This window comes from Coptis chinensis, unplaced genomic scaffold (genome assembly GCF_015680905.1).
Source record: "Coptis chinensis isolate HL-2020 unplaced genomic scaffold, ASM1568090v1 utg1247_pilon_pilon, whole genome shotgun sequence".
Lineage (NCBI taxonomy): Eukaryota > Viridiplantae > Streptophyta > Magnoliopsida > Ranunculales > Ranunculaceae > Coptis > Coptis chinensis.
In genome coordinates, this window is record NW_028238098.1 from 176880 (window position 1) to 195431 (window position 18552).

Below are 18552 nucleotides of genomic sequence, written 5' to 3' on the forward strand. Positions count from 1 at the left end.
AAAGTGTCGAGCCAGTGCTTTATGAAGTGCTTGCAAAAGACTTTCTTTTGCATCCGGTATTGCTCTAACTAAATGGTGCTTAATCTTGTCCGAACGAGCAGTGTACCGCGAACTGCAAAAGGAAAGTTGGGTGGGGGTATTAACACACTCCACATAAAAGAAAAGAATTATCACAAGACACATAAATGCTATAACACTACCAATTCAACAATAACGGTAATGAAAATAAGAATCTCAACGAAAATGAAATCCTATACATGGTTCACCGCGGTGGCCAAACAAAGAAATCAGCCATATCGGTTCGCGGTATCCTTCAACTCACAAACTTCATTTTCATTATATTTCTAACAAATAGATTAAATGTAACGCTCACGAAAACAAAAAGTTAATATCGACAACTTGTAACACAACTACCATATTGCATGACCACCATCTTAGGAATCTCAAAAGTAATATACGGGTTGAGGAAATAGAAATTACCCGCTGATTTGAGTGTGCTTCAAACGTGGTGCCTTTGACCTAAGCTTTTCTCGTCATTCCATCATATAGATTGTAATGAGGGTAATTGTGAAGTAGCAGGTTCAGAAGTGTTTCCTGCATCACCACCAAAAGCTTAGTGATATACTCTAAGGTGCTTCACCAAAATAGCAGCTATTACTAATACACATACCTGACCCAACTCATCATGGCGCAATGTAGCAATCCGATGCAAGGCAGGAAGGTTTCTGGTGAGAAAAATATTGATTTTAAATTCAAACCAAATTCAAAGGTTAGCAAGCAAAAGCAGCTGGTAGTCTAATAGAGAAATGGCTGGAACACCTACCATACGTTGTACTGACTGGTAACAAATTGCCTTCACCTTCCACATTGTTACTGACAAATCCAACACATTTTAAGTCATAAATTTAATAGAAGCATCGACAATGGGTATTAAAATGCATCATAATTCAGTGTAGCACATACTATACATTATATACATATCAATAAGCTGGAGGTTCGCTAGGAAATAACTGAGCCAGAAAGTTGTACATGTAAATTTAAAAAATGGTCTTAGACTATAGAAGCTTCATAAAAGAGAGATGGGGAAGTTGCCAAAAGACTGCAAAAGTGCAAATCTACTTGAAAGTTTGGCATACCTTATTCAACACACTACGAGTCCACTACAAACCCCATCCAACCTCTGCAATGCATAAAATCATTCAGGATAAGGCAGTACTTATTATTAAAGAGCCTAGCGTCCTAGCCCATAGGACCCAAACATCATATATCTAGCGCCATCACTATCTATTCATTCTATTGGCAGCAGATAACATGGATATAGGCATTGTACACTTTCAATACAGTCAGATTTTAGATTCCCAATTTGGATTGCGGGAATCTTGTTTTCACAGACTTGCTCATTTTCGTTTTACTTCAAACGCGAGTCAAAGTTACCACAGAAATCATGAGAACATAATGACAACCGTGCTCGAGTAGGAGTATATAATGAGGTCGATGCTCTACTAAATCACCAATCGAGAAAATAGTAATCGATTGAAAAACACATTTACGCTGAACACGCAAGTTGAACCGGGAGTCAATTACAATTCTCTTTTCACTAAACCTATTTGAATGTCCATATCTCAGATATTTGTGCCACACGCCCTAAGACTCTGCAGCCAACATTAAAACTTATCCATAAAGAATTCTTTAACTCTACAGCATTCAACTACATTATAATTGTATAAGGCTCGGTTTTAAAGATATACAGCCTTTGGGTGTGAAATAAGGCTATGAAAATCATCTTTAAAAAGACCAACTGCAATGGAAAATCAAAGAGATGCCCGGAAACTACAATTAAACTAATCTTGGATAGTTACAAGAATTTCTCAAGTATATACTGCATACATGGCAACGCACCTATTATTGCCCAATTGCCGTGTCAACATCGGCGATTACGTGGCCCTCCACTTACGATTGAACTTATCAAAGCTCCTTGTTCCCACTACATTTTGTTTATCCAAATTCTCATCAATGAGGTTTAGCACCTCTTGCAATCCGATCCCCATAATAGCAGAGGTTTCCAAAATGTTTAACATCTTGACAAAGTAAATCAAAGATCCAACACATTATCGTCGGAGAACTTCGCCTTGTGTGTTATTATCGGCCTTCAAGCCCTCGGAGGAATCATTCTCTTGATCATCCACAGCCTTCCAGTCTTCCAAGGAATCTTGTTGGTCATCTACACCTTCCATCATCGAAGGAATCATTTTCTCGTTCATTTACATTCTCTCGACACTCTCCTCGGTGTCAGTTCACTCACCAATTATCCTCATCAACAATCTCTTCGGACAATGTACCGATTACGTACCATTATCCGCTTCGTGAGACCATACTCATCTTTCAAAGATCACTCGAGCACGCTTCTCCTCAAGATCTATCCGAGTAAATTTGAGACTTCAGTTAATACTTAATACTTCATCCGATGCAAAGATCCGTCCGGATCAATCGTAGTATATTAAGTTACCAACTTTGTAAAATAAAAAGGTTGAATGAAAAGCCCAAGAATGAACAATAGGTCAAGAGACTACATTAATAATTTTCTCTTTCATTTTTTCTCAAGTTCCTAAAGTTATTGACTAAACCATATATGACTTCGATAAGCATCCAACAATTTGCTTGTATTTTAGCCGAAAAGAATATAGCTCGGTCACCACAAGATCCACAACAAAACAAATAAAGATCCGTCAAGTTAATACCTACCAACTCCAAAAATCCGCGATAACCTCAAGAGGGATTCTCATAAATAATAATTAAAAAAAAAAAAAAAAAGATTGAAAGAATAAATCAAGAAACATGGAGAATGATCGACAAACCGGCGAACCTTCATGGACTTCAATTCGAGATTGAACCAATCTTTAGTTGAAGTTTGGAAAATAACCGATCGAGTGCTAATAAATATTTTGATTTTTTAAGATAAAGAAAAAGCTTCATATAGGTCTTCTCTGCGAATCGAATGGAACAAAAAAATAAAGAGAAGATAGAGAGAGAGGATTGGATAATCTGGATCGAATTTGGTGTAGGTCTTAATCTAGAATATTGGGGGTGTTCGTGGTTTGTTCTTGATTGAGAAGGAGATAAGAAAGAGAGTTTGGGTTTCGTACTCTCTCTGGTCTTTTCATTTTTTTCTTTAACCGCCTAATTAAATGTCATTTAATAAGCAATTAGTTGCATTTATAGTGGCGTACAACTCAAAATGAGGCGTAGATTTGGTTTTTTAATTCATCATCACATGTAAAATGACCGATTTCTTTTATTTGAAGTGTTAAGTAATACTTTAATTTAAGGACAATATCGGTACTGAAAATGTATAAAGACATAAAAAGACAAAGTAGTCCTCATTAATAAATATGTAAGCATCTGATTTTATTATTCATCAAGGGTATTATGCGTCAGAAAAAGACCCGGATGAATTTAAGATGCCACGATCATTATAGGCTATACTAGTAGTAGAGATAAACACTGCCACAAATACTTACAATTTTTCTAAACTTGCCAAATATATTATCACTATTCTCCTCTTCGTCACTCCTCTTCATCACTACTCTCCTCTTCATCACTACTCTCTTCGTTTGCGGGGTGCTCTTCTTCATATACTACGCCATCTTTGAATCTCAATAACCATTTGGTTCCTCCGCATGTCTTTTTATGATACTTTGTCGCTAGAAAAACTGCTTTCAAACACTCTGTTCTCGCTTTCGCCGAATCAAAATTTGCAAAATCATCTTCGAAGTTAACTTTGGATTTTACAAATTGTGACGCTCCTGAACCTAATATATAATTGTCTACTTCCTCAATCTTGTGGATTTCACTACTCACAAGATATATTTTATAACCGTTACTTTGTGGATGAAATCCACAGACTAGTGTGTATAGGACCTTACCCTCGTTTGTTTGATTATTAGCGTGCAAATACTCGCGCACTATTACACTTAATTCGTCTACATTTTTCACCCCCCCTGGATTTTTTCTTTTACACTCGGTTACTAATTTCCTTTTTAAAGAAGCGTGACCCGACCAAAACATATAAATATATTTCCCAATTTCGGCATATTTGCCTTCTCAGATAAAACCAAATGAACCCGACAAGCTTAGTCCATTTTAGAGTCAATCAGACAGCATATATGCCGTTGTTAGTTTGGTTACAAAGAATAATTGTATCAGAATACTTCATTTTCTCAAGAGTTGTGATACAATTATTGCTGTAACCAAATACTACACTACACTAGCCTTTATATAGGTGATACTACACCTATGGTTCAACCTATTCACCTATGGTTCAACCGTTATATTTGTTAACCTATGGTTCAACCGGTCCAAAAGCAAACAAAAAAAAAAAAAAACTGTATTCACACGTATTGCTCAAGTAAATCTCTCTCCCTCTCATTATCTTCTCAAACTTTAAATCACTTCTTTCTTCTTCTTTTTTTTTTTTTTTTGCAAACTCAGGCGGTAAGTGCTTGCATCTATGGGGCTCCATCCGGTGGGGATCCCTTATAAACTGTCCAGCTTGAGGAGGTAAATGGTGTTTGGAGTTTTGATGGACCAAGAAGTTGGGAAGGCTGTTACTATCAATATGCAGTATCTGTTTACCATCCTAGCACTTTGAAAATTGAAAATTGCATGGCGACTGATCCATATGCTTGTTGCCTTATCTTTTAGCAAACATCTCTTGGAAAAAACTGAAATAGGTGTTTCTGCAGTTTAGACACTTTAAAGCCTCCATAGTATACATGAACCTTTAGATTTTTTTCAATTTTTTTTTTATGCATATTTGGATATTTTGAAGTGTGTCATTTATTGGTCTTGTTGAAATAGGCTTTCTTCAGATGGGAGGCGGACACTGTTGATCAATCTCGATTGCGAGAATTTAAAACCAGAGAGATGGGATGACTTGGCCAATGAGAAGCCCGAGCTTTCTTCTTTCTCTGACATTAGTATCTATGAGTTGCACATAAGAGATTTCAGGTCATTCTATTTTCCACTTGTATTTTTCTTAATTCACTTGTCAACGAGATATTTATGTTTCTCTTATTCTCTTGGTAAGGCCATAAATTGTAAGTCTCAAATACGTCACATACAGAATTCAAATTTTCACTGTGACTTGAAAAAGGTGGATATTCACAAACCCAGTTCTGAAAACAACACATACTTCTCAGCTAATTTCACTGCTGTTTGGTTTGTTTTCTATCGTATTATTGATCTTCAGCTAGTGCAATTGCAGTGCCAATGATCAGACTGTGAATCCTGATTTGCGGGGTGGTTATCTTGCTTTTACCTACCAGGTAATACTTGTACGATGAATCAACATGCCTGACTTGCTTATGTAATGTTGGAGACTATCTACTTTACATGCGCTGCTTCATATTTGCATACCTAGATACAGTGCTCTACAAAAACATGTGCCATTGTGATGGAATAGTACGTAACTTTATGCAAAGTTGCTAACAAGGAACACATTCCGCTTGCAGGACTTGGCAGGCTTACTTCATCTCAAGAAATTAAGCAATGCTGGTCTCACTCATGTACATCTTCTTCCAACCTTTCAATTTGCTGGTGTTGATGATGAAAAACAGAAATGGAAGAATTTAGGTGAAACAATTTTCTTTTTCTTACTTTCCAGTTTAGGTAGAAGTTAGTGATTCATGCATGCTAGGACTACCTGTTTTCGGTTTCAACAATAAAGATAAACCGGTCTGTGATTTATAACTGTTGCATTTATCAGTTTTCAGGAACAGGACTTAGCAATCTCAGTCATAGTTAATCTCATTTTTCCACTAATTTTCTCAACGAAACCTTGTACAGATGCTGGTAGACTGGCAAGATTACCTCCTGATTCAGATGATCAGCAAGCACAAGTCACAGCCATCCAAGATGATGATAGGTATAATTGGGGGTAAAATATCTCAGACCTGAGTTCTTTTGAGTGTATAGAAGAGATGTTTATTTATTTATTCAATATGCTAATTGAAATTGCATCTATTGCATCTTATCTTCTATTCTTGCAAAAAGATATAATCCGGTTCTTTGGGGGGTCCCAAAAGGAAGCTATTCGAGCAACTCTAACGGAACTTCCCGTTCGCTTGAGTTTCGAAAGATGGTTCAGGTGCTGACATGCTTTACTGACCTTTTTTCTTTAATTACTTTCCGAAGTGTCATATGCTCAATGTCTTGGTCTTTCTTTCAGTCGCTTAATCACATCGGCCTTCGTGTGGTGCTGGATGTTGTCTATAATCATTTGCATGGAAATGGGCCACATGACAACAACTCTGTGCTTGACAAGGTAAAGATCGAGTTCTTATGTTCCATGGTTTAGCTGATAAGTCTTCCATGGGATGTTTTTTTCCTTTCTTATGGCTATCTTTTATGCGGTTAAGTTTTTTCTCCTCTTGAGACAATATACCTTTCCTTTTATGTAGATTGTTCCAGGTTACTATTTAAGAAGAAGCACCGATGGTTCTATTGAGCATTGCACATGTGTCAATAATACTGCCAGCGGACATTTTATGGTAGAGCGTTTAATTCTTGATGATCTTCTTTGCTGGGTGGTCGAGTATAAGGTGACCATTTTGAACTCTTCCATTGTATTACACAGAGTAATACTACACTGACACAGAATATCGACACAGTCAACCAACACACTGAGGTGGCTGGTGATGTGTTATGTCCACGTAAGCAAAAGTCAAGAGACCATTTTTCTTTTCGTTTCTGTTTCTGCAATCAAAAACCCGTATTACCTTCTCGAGCGCTCTCTCTCTCTCTCCTCCACTAATACTGGAAATCGAAAATTGGAATAACCCAAAATGGTACTTTTCCGTCCTCCTACTGCACACACAACTTCCATCCTCCTACCGCAACTTTACTGGAACTCACCCCTCCCGCACACACACCACCATCACCCCAGAGTTTTTTTTTTTCTTTTTCAATTTTACGAACAGGGAAGAGCTTCTGGCATATGTTAATGCATTGCAAGCACAAGTTGAAAGGTTATATATTCTGATCTCTTGTTGTCAGACAATTTGCATACAATTTGTTATGTTTTCTGTTTTTGATGGTTTCCTAGCTATGATCAATCGCTTGCTTCCAAACCTGGTTTTGCGTTACGTTTCTGATTTTCCATATTGCACAATACCATCTTTTATTAGTTCACTTATCTTATTTGTTTTATTAGTCAATATTTTGTTCAATTTGATGAATCAGTACGTTTCATTTTCAATATAATATGCCGTTGTCATGTTGATCTATGGTTGCCTTGATTTTCAGCATTAGGCCATGTCAGAATAACTATACCTTAAGCACAATTCTGCATTTCATAAGAAGAATGGTTTTATGAATCTCAACGTAAAAGCATGGCTGAAAATGCAAGTTTTGTTTATAAATGATAGCTATTCTAATTCCACCCAATTTTAATTAACACATCCAAAGGCTTGACATGCTGGTTTCTGTTAGTGTCAAAGGTCACACTATGCATAATGACTTCAAATCTCTTGTCATTTTTGAAGCAGCAAGCATTTCTTGTAAAACCCCTACAAGAATCAGTAGTGTAAAGCAGCACACATTCATGTTTCCAAAATTTAATCCATATCCTTAAGAAAAAGGTAATGCAACGTGTGCAATTAGATGAATCTTTGTCGGAGTGGTTCACTGTTGTTTAAGAGTTCTTATTAAGGTTTAAGCCCATTTTCGTTTCTTCCAAATTATGAAAACTTAACAGTTGTCATCATTTTGACAGACAACAAAGTGATACAAAGCAGGTTCTTGAAGAGAGGATGGAGTCCTGTTCAGATACTATTGACTCACTTCCATTGACAAAGCACGTGGACTTGTCAGATGAGAATGTGGATAAAACATGTCTCAGCGATTCAAGATCAATATCAGTTTCTAGGGATGGTGTAGTTCAGTTGGATGTTGATCAGGTTCATCCCCGATCCATAGGGGATGGTGAGTGGAGTGATATTCAGGCAACAGATTCAAGGATCTCTTATGTAAGGGAAATCATGCCCGAGGCAACAGGTACTAGCTTAGATATTCCTGTGATAACTCTGCCAGTTGATGGCCACCGTGAGCATGACGGAAACTCATTTCATCAACCTTGATATTTGACGTCTGTAAAATAACTTTAAAAATGTGAGAGTCCATAAGTTTTTTTGAGTGACATTATTTGTAGCAGTCAGTTCAGTTCAATCAATTTATAGATCTCTGTCTGTGTCCAACTTTGGATGTATGTATGTCTTTGAAATCTTTTAACTTACATATATCCAAATTGGTGATAAGTGTTGGTGTAACACTGTAACGCTGATTTTTGAAACAGTTAGAGATTATGTATTTATGTTGATGGTGATATCAAGGATATCTGTTGTAAAACTTTCAAGATATGAAAGCGAACTGCAGAGGTGTTAACATGGGAGTAATTGACATTTTGATATTTGCGTTTAAAGCCTCTGGATAAACAACTTGCAATTGTATTTCATTCTGCGGCATTAATTTTGTTTTCAGTCAGAAATTGCAAAAAATGATTTAGTGAATTAACACTACTCAAAGAGACAAAAGATCCAATTGATTTTTCAATAGTGTAAACACTGAGAAAAAGCCATCCTCTTCTTAAAAATCAGGAAGGCTTAGTTACATCTTCTTTGGAAACAGTATAGAAAGGTTACAAATTCTGTAATGAACAAGATCTCAAATGATCGTCAAATCAATGTATACAGCTTCAGTTGATGATACTGAGAAAAAGGCTTTCAACAATATGCAAGTGCAACTCAGACCTTCTTAGCTGTTGATGTGGACAAGCATAATTCACTCCCTCCAAAATTTAGCTTGGCCTGAAAATTACTACCATGTGATATCTGCTTCACAAATTCAGTGAAGCAGGTCCAGTTATCACGTTCAAATAGAGTCTGCCCCATTCTCACAAAGTTGAAGGAGAAGAACAGCTCGTCAAGACCGTCTGAATAAAACCTGGACATCTTCAGCACCTGCTGCAATGACTGGTTTGAGTCTTGCTGCAGAATTTTTACCATCAAGAGGTAGATCAGATGCCCTGGCAGCCAACAGAATTTGTCTAAGCAACCCTTCTGAACTGCTGAGTGGATGCATCTGCTTCTCCTCTGAGTCTCTCATTTCAAAGCCAACACAGCATAAGATCACTCCATACCTACCAAAGAGGCGAGCTATGGGGAGGTATCCATCTCTGATAGAGGTATTGTAGTAACCAGCAGTTAACTCAGATGGATGAGATTCGGTGCCATAGTGCCAGTGCATCCCTGCCAATTTCCCAGAAATGCTTACTCCAGTCCCCCAAAATATGGTTTATGCCGTCATACACAGCCTCTCCCCATGTAGAAGCAACATACAAGAGTACCATTCAAGAAAAAATCTGCCGTATTCCAAGACCCATCACTTTTAAAAAATTCTGTTTCTTCAGGATTCTGCATCAAATTGCCAGGACCACCATTTCCCCACTCTCGCATTCCAACCTCTTGTGCGCATGCATTCAGAGAAGCAAGCATATACTGTACAATTGAAGAGAAGAAAATTGAATCTTCAGCAATCCCATCGTATAACAATACACAGGGTATAATTGTATAGTGTATGATGTTTATACAAACAAATGTAGCAAAACTATAAATTTCATATCATAGCACCTTAAGAACAAACTGTCATAGCAGGAACTCCCTCCCTTTTACCCCACAAAATCGTTAACAAACTGTCAATTACCCTTATAATTCAGATTCACGGCCAAAATAATGTCCTCAACAAAATGGAATTTAAGACTTACCAAAATCCAAATCCTGCACTCCTGAAGGTAATTTTATTCGTAACAACCAATGAGTGAAGAATCGCTGGAAACCTGTAGAGATTGGAGCTGGGAGATGGGTTGCAATGTAAATAAATGCAAATAAATTTATTTAACAACCAATGAGTGAACAAACAATTTATTTTAAGACAGAATGTAAATAAATCAAAACAAATCTCGCAACAAGAAAATGAAAAAAAAATGAAATTGGAATCAAACCTATTCAAGAGGCATTGTTGGCAATATTTGATACAGCAAAGCTTATTATTATTTCTCTGGTTCTTGCAGTTAGCCAACAAACGGGATGTTCTTTGTCGACACTACATCAACCAATCAATCAATTAGATCAAATTAACAAACGAAACCTCAACAAATCAATTTACCTGGTGACACATCTTTGAGAGTCCAAAGACTTGATCTTTATCACATTTGACTCGTTTTGAAGATGGGGAACAACGAATAGGAAATGGGTTTCGCTTGGTGTCAACCTATTTGGGATTGATTTTGGGGGTGGAAATTTTGGGAGAATGAATTTGGGTTATTCCAATTTTCGATTTCCAGTAGTAGTAGTGGAGGAGAGAGAGCGCGCTCGAGAAGGTAACACATAGAAACAGAAACAGAAACGAAAAGAAAAATGGTCTCTTGACTTTTGCTTACGTGGACATAACACATCACCAGCCACCTCAGTGTGTTGGTTGACTGTGTCGATATTCTGTGTCAGTGTAGTATTACTCGTATTACACATGTAAATGAGTAAAGCTTAGTAGATAGTACAAAAGCCAAGGTAGTCATTTATCTAAATTACAGTTGTTCTTTGTAGAGAAAAATCTGTGCTTTTGTATGTTTGGTAGATTAATATAGACACTAAATACTATCTTCACATTGGCGTCACCCATTGCATATTTTTATCATGCACAACCTCATGTGTCGATTAAAATTTATATTTAATTTATGTTATGTAGAGATACCTCCATATCCCAAGCATATTTGTAGGGGTACCCTTGTCCCCTTTTCTACGTACACGTCCACGCCGACATCATTATCACCATTTGTTCTTCCTGTTGGTGGAGGTGAGGCGGTGTTTGTGGAGGATAGATGATGTAATCTAGGGTTCAACCCCCTCAATTGAGTTCATATTGTGTTTCTATATGGTTAGGGAGTATTGGAATTGGGTTAAGTTACTAATTTGAGGTTATAAGGGTATTTTTGGGTTATTTTTAATTCCAAATTTAGGAAGTTTTACTTGTTTTTGAAATTGTTTTCCTATATAAGAACTTGTAGGCCTTTGTCCAATTTAGTTTTTGGATTGAATTGAATCAAGTTTTGTTGAGAATTCGTTCAATTCGTTTTATTTGTAGTTTCTATAGTAGATAACATAAGAACGTTCTATGTTGAGGGCAAACGTTCTAGATAACAGTAAAACCTTTCATTTTTTTTCGAGTTTTTAAAGTGATAAATGTCTTTGGGAACGCTGGATTATGGCAATTATTTTATATGTTGTTTTCATTTTGCTACTGTTTTTTTTTGCTTACAAAAACTTGTTTAATACCAAAATCTGTTTTAGGAAAACCTTTATTATTTTATTTTCCATAAGTATCCAATGTCTCTGGGAACGCTGGATTATGACATTTGATTTATGTCCTTTTTACTTTGTTTTTACAATTACAAAACATTTTACTAACTATATGATGAATGTCTATATGGGACTGCTAGATTATGACATTCCGTTTATGATATCTTCTTTATAGCAGCATTCCGTTTGCCCCCCTCAAAACTTGTTTTATTTGCAAGGTCTTTGTCTTAAAAAAACTCGGAATATTTTTGAAAACAGTGCTAACATATTTTCAGGATTATTTCTCAGCATACAAATGGTGGCCAAGGTTTGCTGTTAAGAATATATTGACCATTTAGAATACACGTATGCAGTGAACAAAAGATAACAGACTTTATATTGTTATGAAGACCATTTTCTAATTTCACTTGGTTCACCTGCAAACACAATATATCGCTTTATGGTTTGTATTTTACTGTACAGTATTTATAGTTTTTACTTTATAACAATTCTTTGGATCGTAAACAGAATTTTATAATTTTTTTGTTTCGGTGGGCTGACAAAAAAAATGCTATAGTCACATAGAATTATTTTCCGGTGGTCGGCTACTATATATTATTAGGATGTGGTTCAAGTGTTTGATTGTTGTGATGTCTCTTCGAATGGCGGTTGTAATCGTTTTCTCTCCCAAATTCAAGCGTCGCCTTTGATCGAGATTGAAAGCAAAGACTACAAGGATATTCAAAGATCGCACAAGAAGGATATTCAGCAAATTCGGCAGCACTACAAGGTCAGACAAAATTCGGCTACTATATTGCAAGTTGATTGTATCTAAATACAGCGGCATAATGTAAAGTGTTAGTTCCTTTGGATTTTTTGGTATTTTTTAAACTTGGAGTACTTTAATACATGCATTTGTTAAACTTCGTTTGGTTTTTATTAATGGGGAAAGATTTGGAGTTATGTAGTTTGAGTAGGAGAGTAGGGTTTCGATTGTTTTAGGGTGAAATGGACTTGCAAAGTGTTTGAGCAAATGGGGCTGTTGCTATATTTTTTTTTAAAGTTGGTTGGGTTCATCATTTTGGCAGATGACAAGTAACACTTTTGGCAGTTACATGGTTTATTTGCTTTTGCCGTATATTGCTTTGTGCAGCAAACACAATATATTCTTTATTAAAAGGCGAAGGAATAGTTCCCTCTGTGTTCATTGGGCAGTTGCATGGTTTATTTGCTTTGGTTTTTATAACTCCCCATTTCAGGAAAGACAAAGACGATAGTAAGAGTGCTGAATTGGATAATGTTTTCACCCTATATTCTCATGTATGAAATAGGAGACCATGTTGGTGTTTATGCTGAAAATAGTATTGAGTATGTGGAGGAGCCAAAAAGTTTGCTAGGCTACTCGCCAGATACTTACTTTTCAATCCATGTTGGTAATGAATATGGAACACCACATGCTGGAAGCTCCTTGGCTCCTCCCTTCCCATCTCCTTGTACTTTGAGAACATCACTGATCCGATATGTGCTGATATGCTGATCTTTTCAATTCTCCTACAAAGGTTATTTTTCTTTCAGTTTTCGTTTTCATGCTACCTTTTTCATATTTATTTCTAAAAGTTTTATTGTAGAGATTCTTTGCTTGTAATAACAATCTTTTTTGTTCAAATTGCTCTCTTGGCTCTAGAGCTGCCCATGCATCCGATTCAAGTGAAGCTTATCGATTAAGAAATCTTGCATCTCCCTTTGGGAAGGTTTGCATTTTGATACTTGACAACCAATTGGTGAGATAGTTTACTTTTTACACATTGAAGCTAACTTACCGTTCTTTGTGCAGGATGAATATGTACATTGGATAGTTGCAAGTCAGAGAAGTCTCCTTGAGGTCATGGATGAGTTTCCATCAGCAAAGTCTCCTCTTGGAGTGTTCTTTGCTGTTATAGCTCCTCGGTTGTAGACAAGATACTATTCGATCTCATCATCATCAAGGTGAATAAGCTGCTCCTTATATCTTCTGTGCCAATAATTAATAGTGTGATGACGGAAAAAAATCCAGCAGAATGAAATGTACTTGCCCCTGAAGGTCTTCCAGCATCATTATGACTGCATAAGATGGTGTCGTCAATATTGAATTTCTATGACACCTATAACTAACACACCTATAACCTGATAAAGATGTTTTGATGCCTAGGGGAAAGTTTTATCATGAGAACTTGGGAAAGAGTGGGTGGAATATATGGAAGCAAAAGGTGAGAACCATGTGTTCTTTCTCTCAAATCCTACTTGAGTGAGTATTCAATCTCCTCTTCGATATAATGTAATTTCTATCAAGTGAAAAGTTGCACTTGATTGCCTAGCTAGAAATAAATACATTATATTGTTCTGTTCCAATTGTTTTTCGACTGTCAACGTTAGGTTTATGTTAACATGTAAGGTTAACATTAAGGTTAATGTTAGCATGTGTATGTGATTGTTGGTTCTTTGTATGAGAAACTCTTTACAGTCAAGTCTTTGTTATAAGTTTAGGGATCTTAGTAGCTTTTATTAACACGTTCCATCATTTTGAAGTTATGAAGAAGTCTTGCATCACATGGGATTTAAAGCCATATGTGTAAAAGATAATGAACTACCCGTTGGTGGGTGCAAGGTTTACTCGGTATTTATTTGCGCCTGTTTCATATTATAGCGTACTGCTTACGCATATAGTATGACACACTAAAAGCTGAAACAAATGGTTCAATAATTTGTTAGATGACATAATTTATTAATTCTCGTATGTATGACCAATATTCTATAGGTAGCCCCTTTTGAGAGCTATACTTTTCCATTAGCTGATGGTCACCAAGTTCTAAACACTTATCAAGCTTCTTAATCTTTGCAGGGAATAGAGCCGCTTGGAAAATGGAAAATGTCTTTGGGACAATCTCAATTGTGATGAAGATCTTTCCATTTGTTTCATTGTAAATCAATGTTGTTATTTTCTGTGTCGAATAATGTACTATTGTTTGAAAGTTTGGTACATCGAGTTTTCTATATATGTGACAGGAATGTTTTGTTTTTTAGAAAAAAATGTTGTTGCAATTTTCTTTTTCATTAATTGTGGCTTAACTTTGCCTGTTACTATTTAACTCTTTTCATAGCAGCATACATATTATGAATGAGACCTTCATGGTCTCTTTTTTGTGTTTTTTAATGTCTGTTTCATTTTTCTTTTTGTGTTTTTTCTTTTTCTTTTTCTGCAGGTTTACGACAGGAGCCAATATTCAAGAAAAACAGGTAGGCTATGCCCAAAACCAAAAACATACATTTAGCCTTATTTAGCTTTAGCTCCTCTTATATTTTTGTCAACGTCAAATTCTATATGATTTTTTCTTCGTGATCTAACCGCAGCTAAAAATAATTTCCATTGTTTTTGAACGTTGACTTTAGTTTGGTGTTGATATGTTTTGTTGCTTAAAAAGACACTTTTGCGCCAAAAAAGGCACCCGTGACGCCGTTTATGGAAATAGAGATACGAGGAAAAAAATCGGACTCAAATCAGAAAGACCGAAATATCATATTAAAAAAACAGAAGGTCATAACTCATAACAGGAAATACTGGAATAAAAAAAAACATATTTGAGTTGGAAAAAAGCCCAGTATAAAGAGAAATCTCATTGGGCCGAACATATTCGAGGCAGTTGTTCGACACTATTATTATAAAGCAGGCAGAGGCAGCAGATTGCCTCCTTCATTTCAAAGTGTGGGCCCGCATGGTCTCATCCTGCAGTTCAAACTTCAAACAAACTCTTCAGGTTTTAGCTGCACCTTGTGACGTGAGAGAATGTGGGGCTACATAGTGGTATGTTGTTTTAGTGATCTCAAACAAGCTACGGTATCTTTCCATGGACTGGACACCAACTATTTGGGCTCTACTTTTTACGTTTGGCCTATTTACACAATTTGGGCCCTTTACGTTTGGTATGGGCTTTCTGCGTCGGTTTATTATATAAAGCAGGCATAGGTAGAAACCTTGTTCATTTTTCCCCCATTTTTCCCTCCTTGATTTCAACCCTAGATTTTCAAATAACGGGCGCAGAAATGCCTACTTTATATAAATGCCTGCTTTATATAATAACCCTTTATATATAACCCTAGATCAGATTCCTAGATTTTCCATTGAAAATTTTCCCTAGATTTAGTTACAGCAATAATTGTGTCCGAATACTTCATTTTCTTGAAAGTTAAAAATCCTAACACTTTACTACTACACTAGCCTTAATAACATTCTTATTGTTCAAAGATACTAACGCTAGCCTTTATATAGGTATATATTTGTTCACCTATTGTTCAACCTACCCAAAAGCAAACAAAAATAAATACCTGTATTCACATGGAGGCCCACTTGGTGCTGTTTTCTCTACAGACACTGTGTCCATGTACCTTTGGGATCGTACTGCTCAAGTAAATTTATAATTTATAATTGTCCATCTAAAAAAAACTTCAATTATAAATTTATAATTTTTTTTAGATCTAGTTGTTTCCATGTTTGAACTAGTTGATTTGTGTGTTGTGATTAATGATTTAAAATGTAAGAAAACATTTTATTTTCTTACATAACACAAAAGACAAATAAATATAAAGTATAAGAAAAAATACAAACTAAACAATGACACAGAAAGCATTAAAGTCTCTTTAACTGTTGTTGATGGTATCACCAATAATACAAGCTAGTTAGAAAATGAATAACTAAGTTGAATAATAATAATAATAATAATAATAAATAGAGTTTATAAATGTTTTTAAAATTTGACTACGAGAAAGTGAAAAACATCAAAACAAAAAAAAAAATAAACAAAACATTTGACTACCTGTGTCATCCCCATTATGATATTTGTCCTCATCCTTTGGAAAATCTAGGGAAAATTTTCAAAATCATTAATAATCATAAATTATTTAAAGATTACGGACTAATAACAAGTAAGATGATTGTAAGATACAACAAATAATAAAATATATGGAAAAAATTACGATTTCACTCAGTGTCACCCCTGACATTTTGGTGGCCTAAAACAATACAATAAAATGTGGTCCTATATGCGTTAATGTTATCAAATTTTTTTTTTTTTTTTTTTAAATTGTGTTATTCAATATAATTCAAGAGAAAGCGAGTGTAGTGATTTTGTTATTTAACATAGGAGTTTTATTTGTTTTTATATATAGATAAAAGTTTGGGTTTTTTAATTATGAGTTTGTTTAGTATTTTTTGTTTTTTTTAATTATTTGTAACGAGTGATGTAAGTATTGCCAAAGAGTTTAACAATTAGTTGGGCTCTTGAGGATTGTGAATGATTTTGTTATTTGACAAGTTTTATTTGTTTTTAAATATAGATAAAAAATTTAATTTTTTAATTGTGAGTTGGTTTAGTGTTTAGTGTTTTTTTTTTTTTTTAATTGTTTATAACGAGTAGGGTAAGTATTGCCAAAGAGTTTAATAAAGAGTTGAGTTATTAGTGATTGTGAATGATTTTGTTATTTGACATAAGAGTTTTATTTGTTTTTTTAGATATAGATAAAAATTTTGGTTTTTTTTAATTGTGAGTTGATTTAATGTTTTTTGTTTTTTTTTAATTGTTTATAAATGAGTGGGAAAGTATTGTTGGGGAGTTTAATAAGGAGTTGGGTTCTCGGAGATTGTGAATGATTTTGTTATTTGGCAGAAGAGTTTTATTTGCTTTTTAGATATGGATAAAAGTTTGGGTTTTTTAATTGTGAGTTGGTTTAGTATTTTTTATTTTTATTGTTTGTAACAAGTAAGGTAAGTATTGCCAAATAGTTTAATATAATGAGTTGGGTTCTCAGGAATTAAGGGATTAATTGAAATAGCGTGTTTATTATTTTTCTTAAATATAGTTGGTTTATTTTTTGTCCTAAATAAGTGTCAGTTAACTCAACTTTTATTATAATATTTATTGTTTTGTGCCGATAATAGTGTGGGCTCTATTTTTTGTTTTGATTTGGTGGCCCAAAACAACCACTTGAGTTGCTCAGCGTCTACACTGATTTCACTTGGTCCTACTCTATTGTGAGTTGAATAAGGACAAGTATCTGACCCAGTCACTCCCATGTTTAAACTTACTTTGTTTTCATGAAACCCAAACAAACTAGGGGACACAAGTCAAAAAATTAAGGATTCATCCAATGGGGCACCAAATATAGACTCTACCTCTTTAACTTGGGAACTTAATTAACATAAATTAGTATAAAAAAACTACATGCCTCTAACTTCACATTTGTGATGATTACACCTTGGTCATACATAGCCTACCACATTATTTTCCACTCAATATCCTACCACAAATACCATATAAATTCAACAACAACTACCACAATCTCCTTGCTCATAATATTTTTTCTTTGGTTCAGTGCCATTGCATTTCTGTCCTGTCTCCCCTTTGCTCTTCTTCCTCCTATCATTTTTATCTTCTTCACAATATAAGACATCTAATGTAGGACGATCTTACAAATAACAAGTATAATTTTCTTAATCAATAAATTGTAATTGTTCCCTCTCAACCTCTCTATATTATAGGCGACTAATATGTTAGTTTAGAATTCAAAATCATCTTGCAAGTCACTAGACATTATGCAAAGGAATGTGGTTTGAGTTTATAATACTTAAATCAGTTGGATATGATGTTTGAAGTTTATGCCTTATTTGAAACCTCAACTTCTAGTTAAATTTTTTCTACATGTATCAATATCTTCACTAATATAAGTTCCACTCAGTAATCGGTATATAATGAATAAATTTCTAAAATATCTTTATTTTTTCAAATCTTTAAACTCAAACATCTTTTCGATAGTATGATTTTTTTGAATTATAGTTATAATCTAAAAAAAATAATATAAAACATTATGAGGGGTTGAATATAATTTGAGTGACGGAATGAGGTTTTTTAAATTATTTTAAAATAATATGAAGCTAATTCTAATTTAAATAAAGTGAGAGTTTTTGGGCCCATTGTTTAAAAATGAGGGAGCTGATTAGAATAATTAAGGGATGTGGTTCTAAAATCATAAAATAGAAAGATTACAAATTTTTCCCTTCCTTGAGAAATTTTCCTCCCTAAAGATCCGCTATCATATTTCCTAATTTGATGACGGAGGAGGTTTTCTAAATTATTTT

At 34.9% G+C, this 18552-nt stretch overlaps 1 protein-coding gene, 2 long non-coding RNA genes and 1 pseudogene across 4 annotated transcripts; 2 read left to right on the forward strand and 2 right to left on the reverse strand.

Annotated features, from left to right (window-relative positions):
- Positions 1-540: 540 nt before the first annotated feature.
- Positions 541-1932, reverse strand: LOC147474179 (uncharacterized). Its single transcript, XR_015210099.1, has 5 exons — positions 1900-1932; positions 1137-1180; positions 824-873; positions 671-725; positions 541-594 (listed from the first exon to the last, which is right to left on the reverse strand). It is a non-coding gene; the product is annotated as an uncharacterized LOC147474179 (long non-coding RNA).
- Positions 1933-4561: 2629 nt separating this feature from the next.
- On the forward strand, positions 4562-14465 carry LOC147474180 (pullulanase 1, chloroplastic-like). Its single transcript, XM_086586554.1, has 9 exons — positions 4562-4620; positions 4858-5007; positions 5264-5324; positions 5511-5631; positions 5845-5923; positions 6052-6145; positions 6227-6322; positions 6459-6599; positions 14266-14465. Exons 1-9 carry the CDS (start codon positions 4562-4564, stop codon positions 14317-14319), a joined length of 855 nt encoding a protein of 284 aa, XP_086442680.1. The 3' UTR covers positions 14320-14465.
- Positions 6606-8312, forward strand: LOC147474181 (uncharacterized). Its single transcript, XR_015210082.1, has 2 exons — positions 6606-7025; positions 7772-8312. It is a non-coding gene; the product is annotated as an uncharacterized LOC147474181 (long non-coding RNA).
- LOC147474182 (beta-amylase 3, chloroplastic pseudogene) lies at positions 8580-10454 on the reverse strand (annotated as a pseudogene). The gene is made up of 5 exons (XR_015210081.1): positions 10219-10454; positions 10055-10155; positions 9818-9889; positions 9684-9718; positions 8580-9551 (listed from the first exon to the last, which is right to left on the reverse strand). The product of XR_015210081.1 is annotated as a beta-amylase 3, chloroplastic pseudogene (transcript).
- Positions 14466-18552: the final 4087 nt, after the last annotated feature.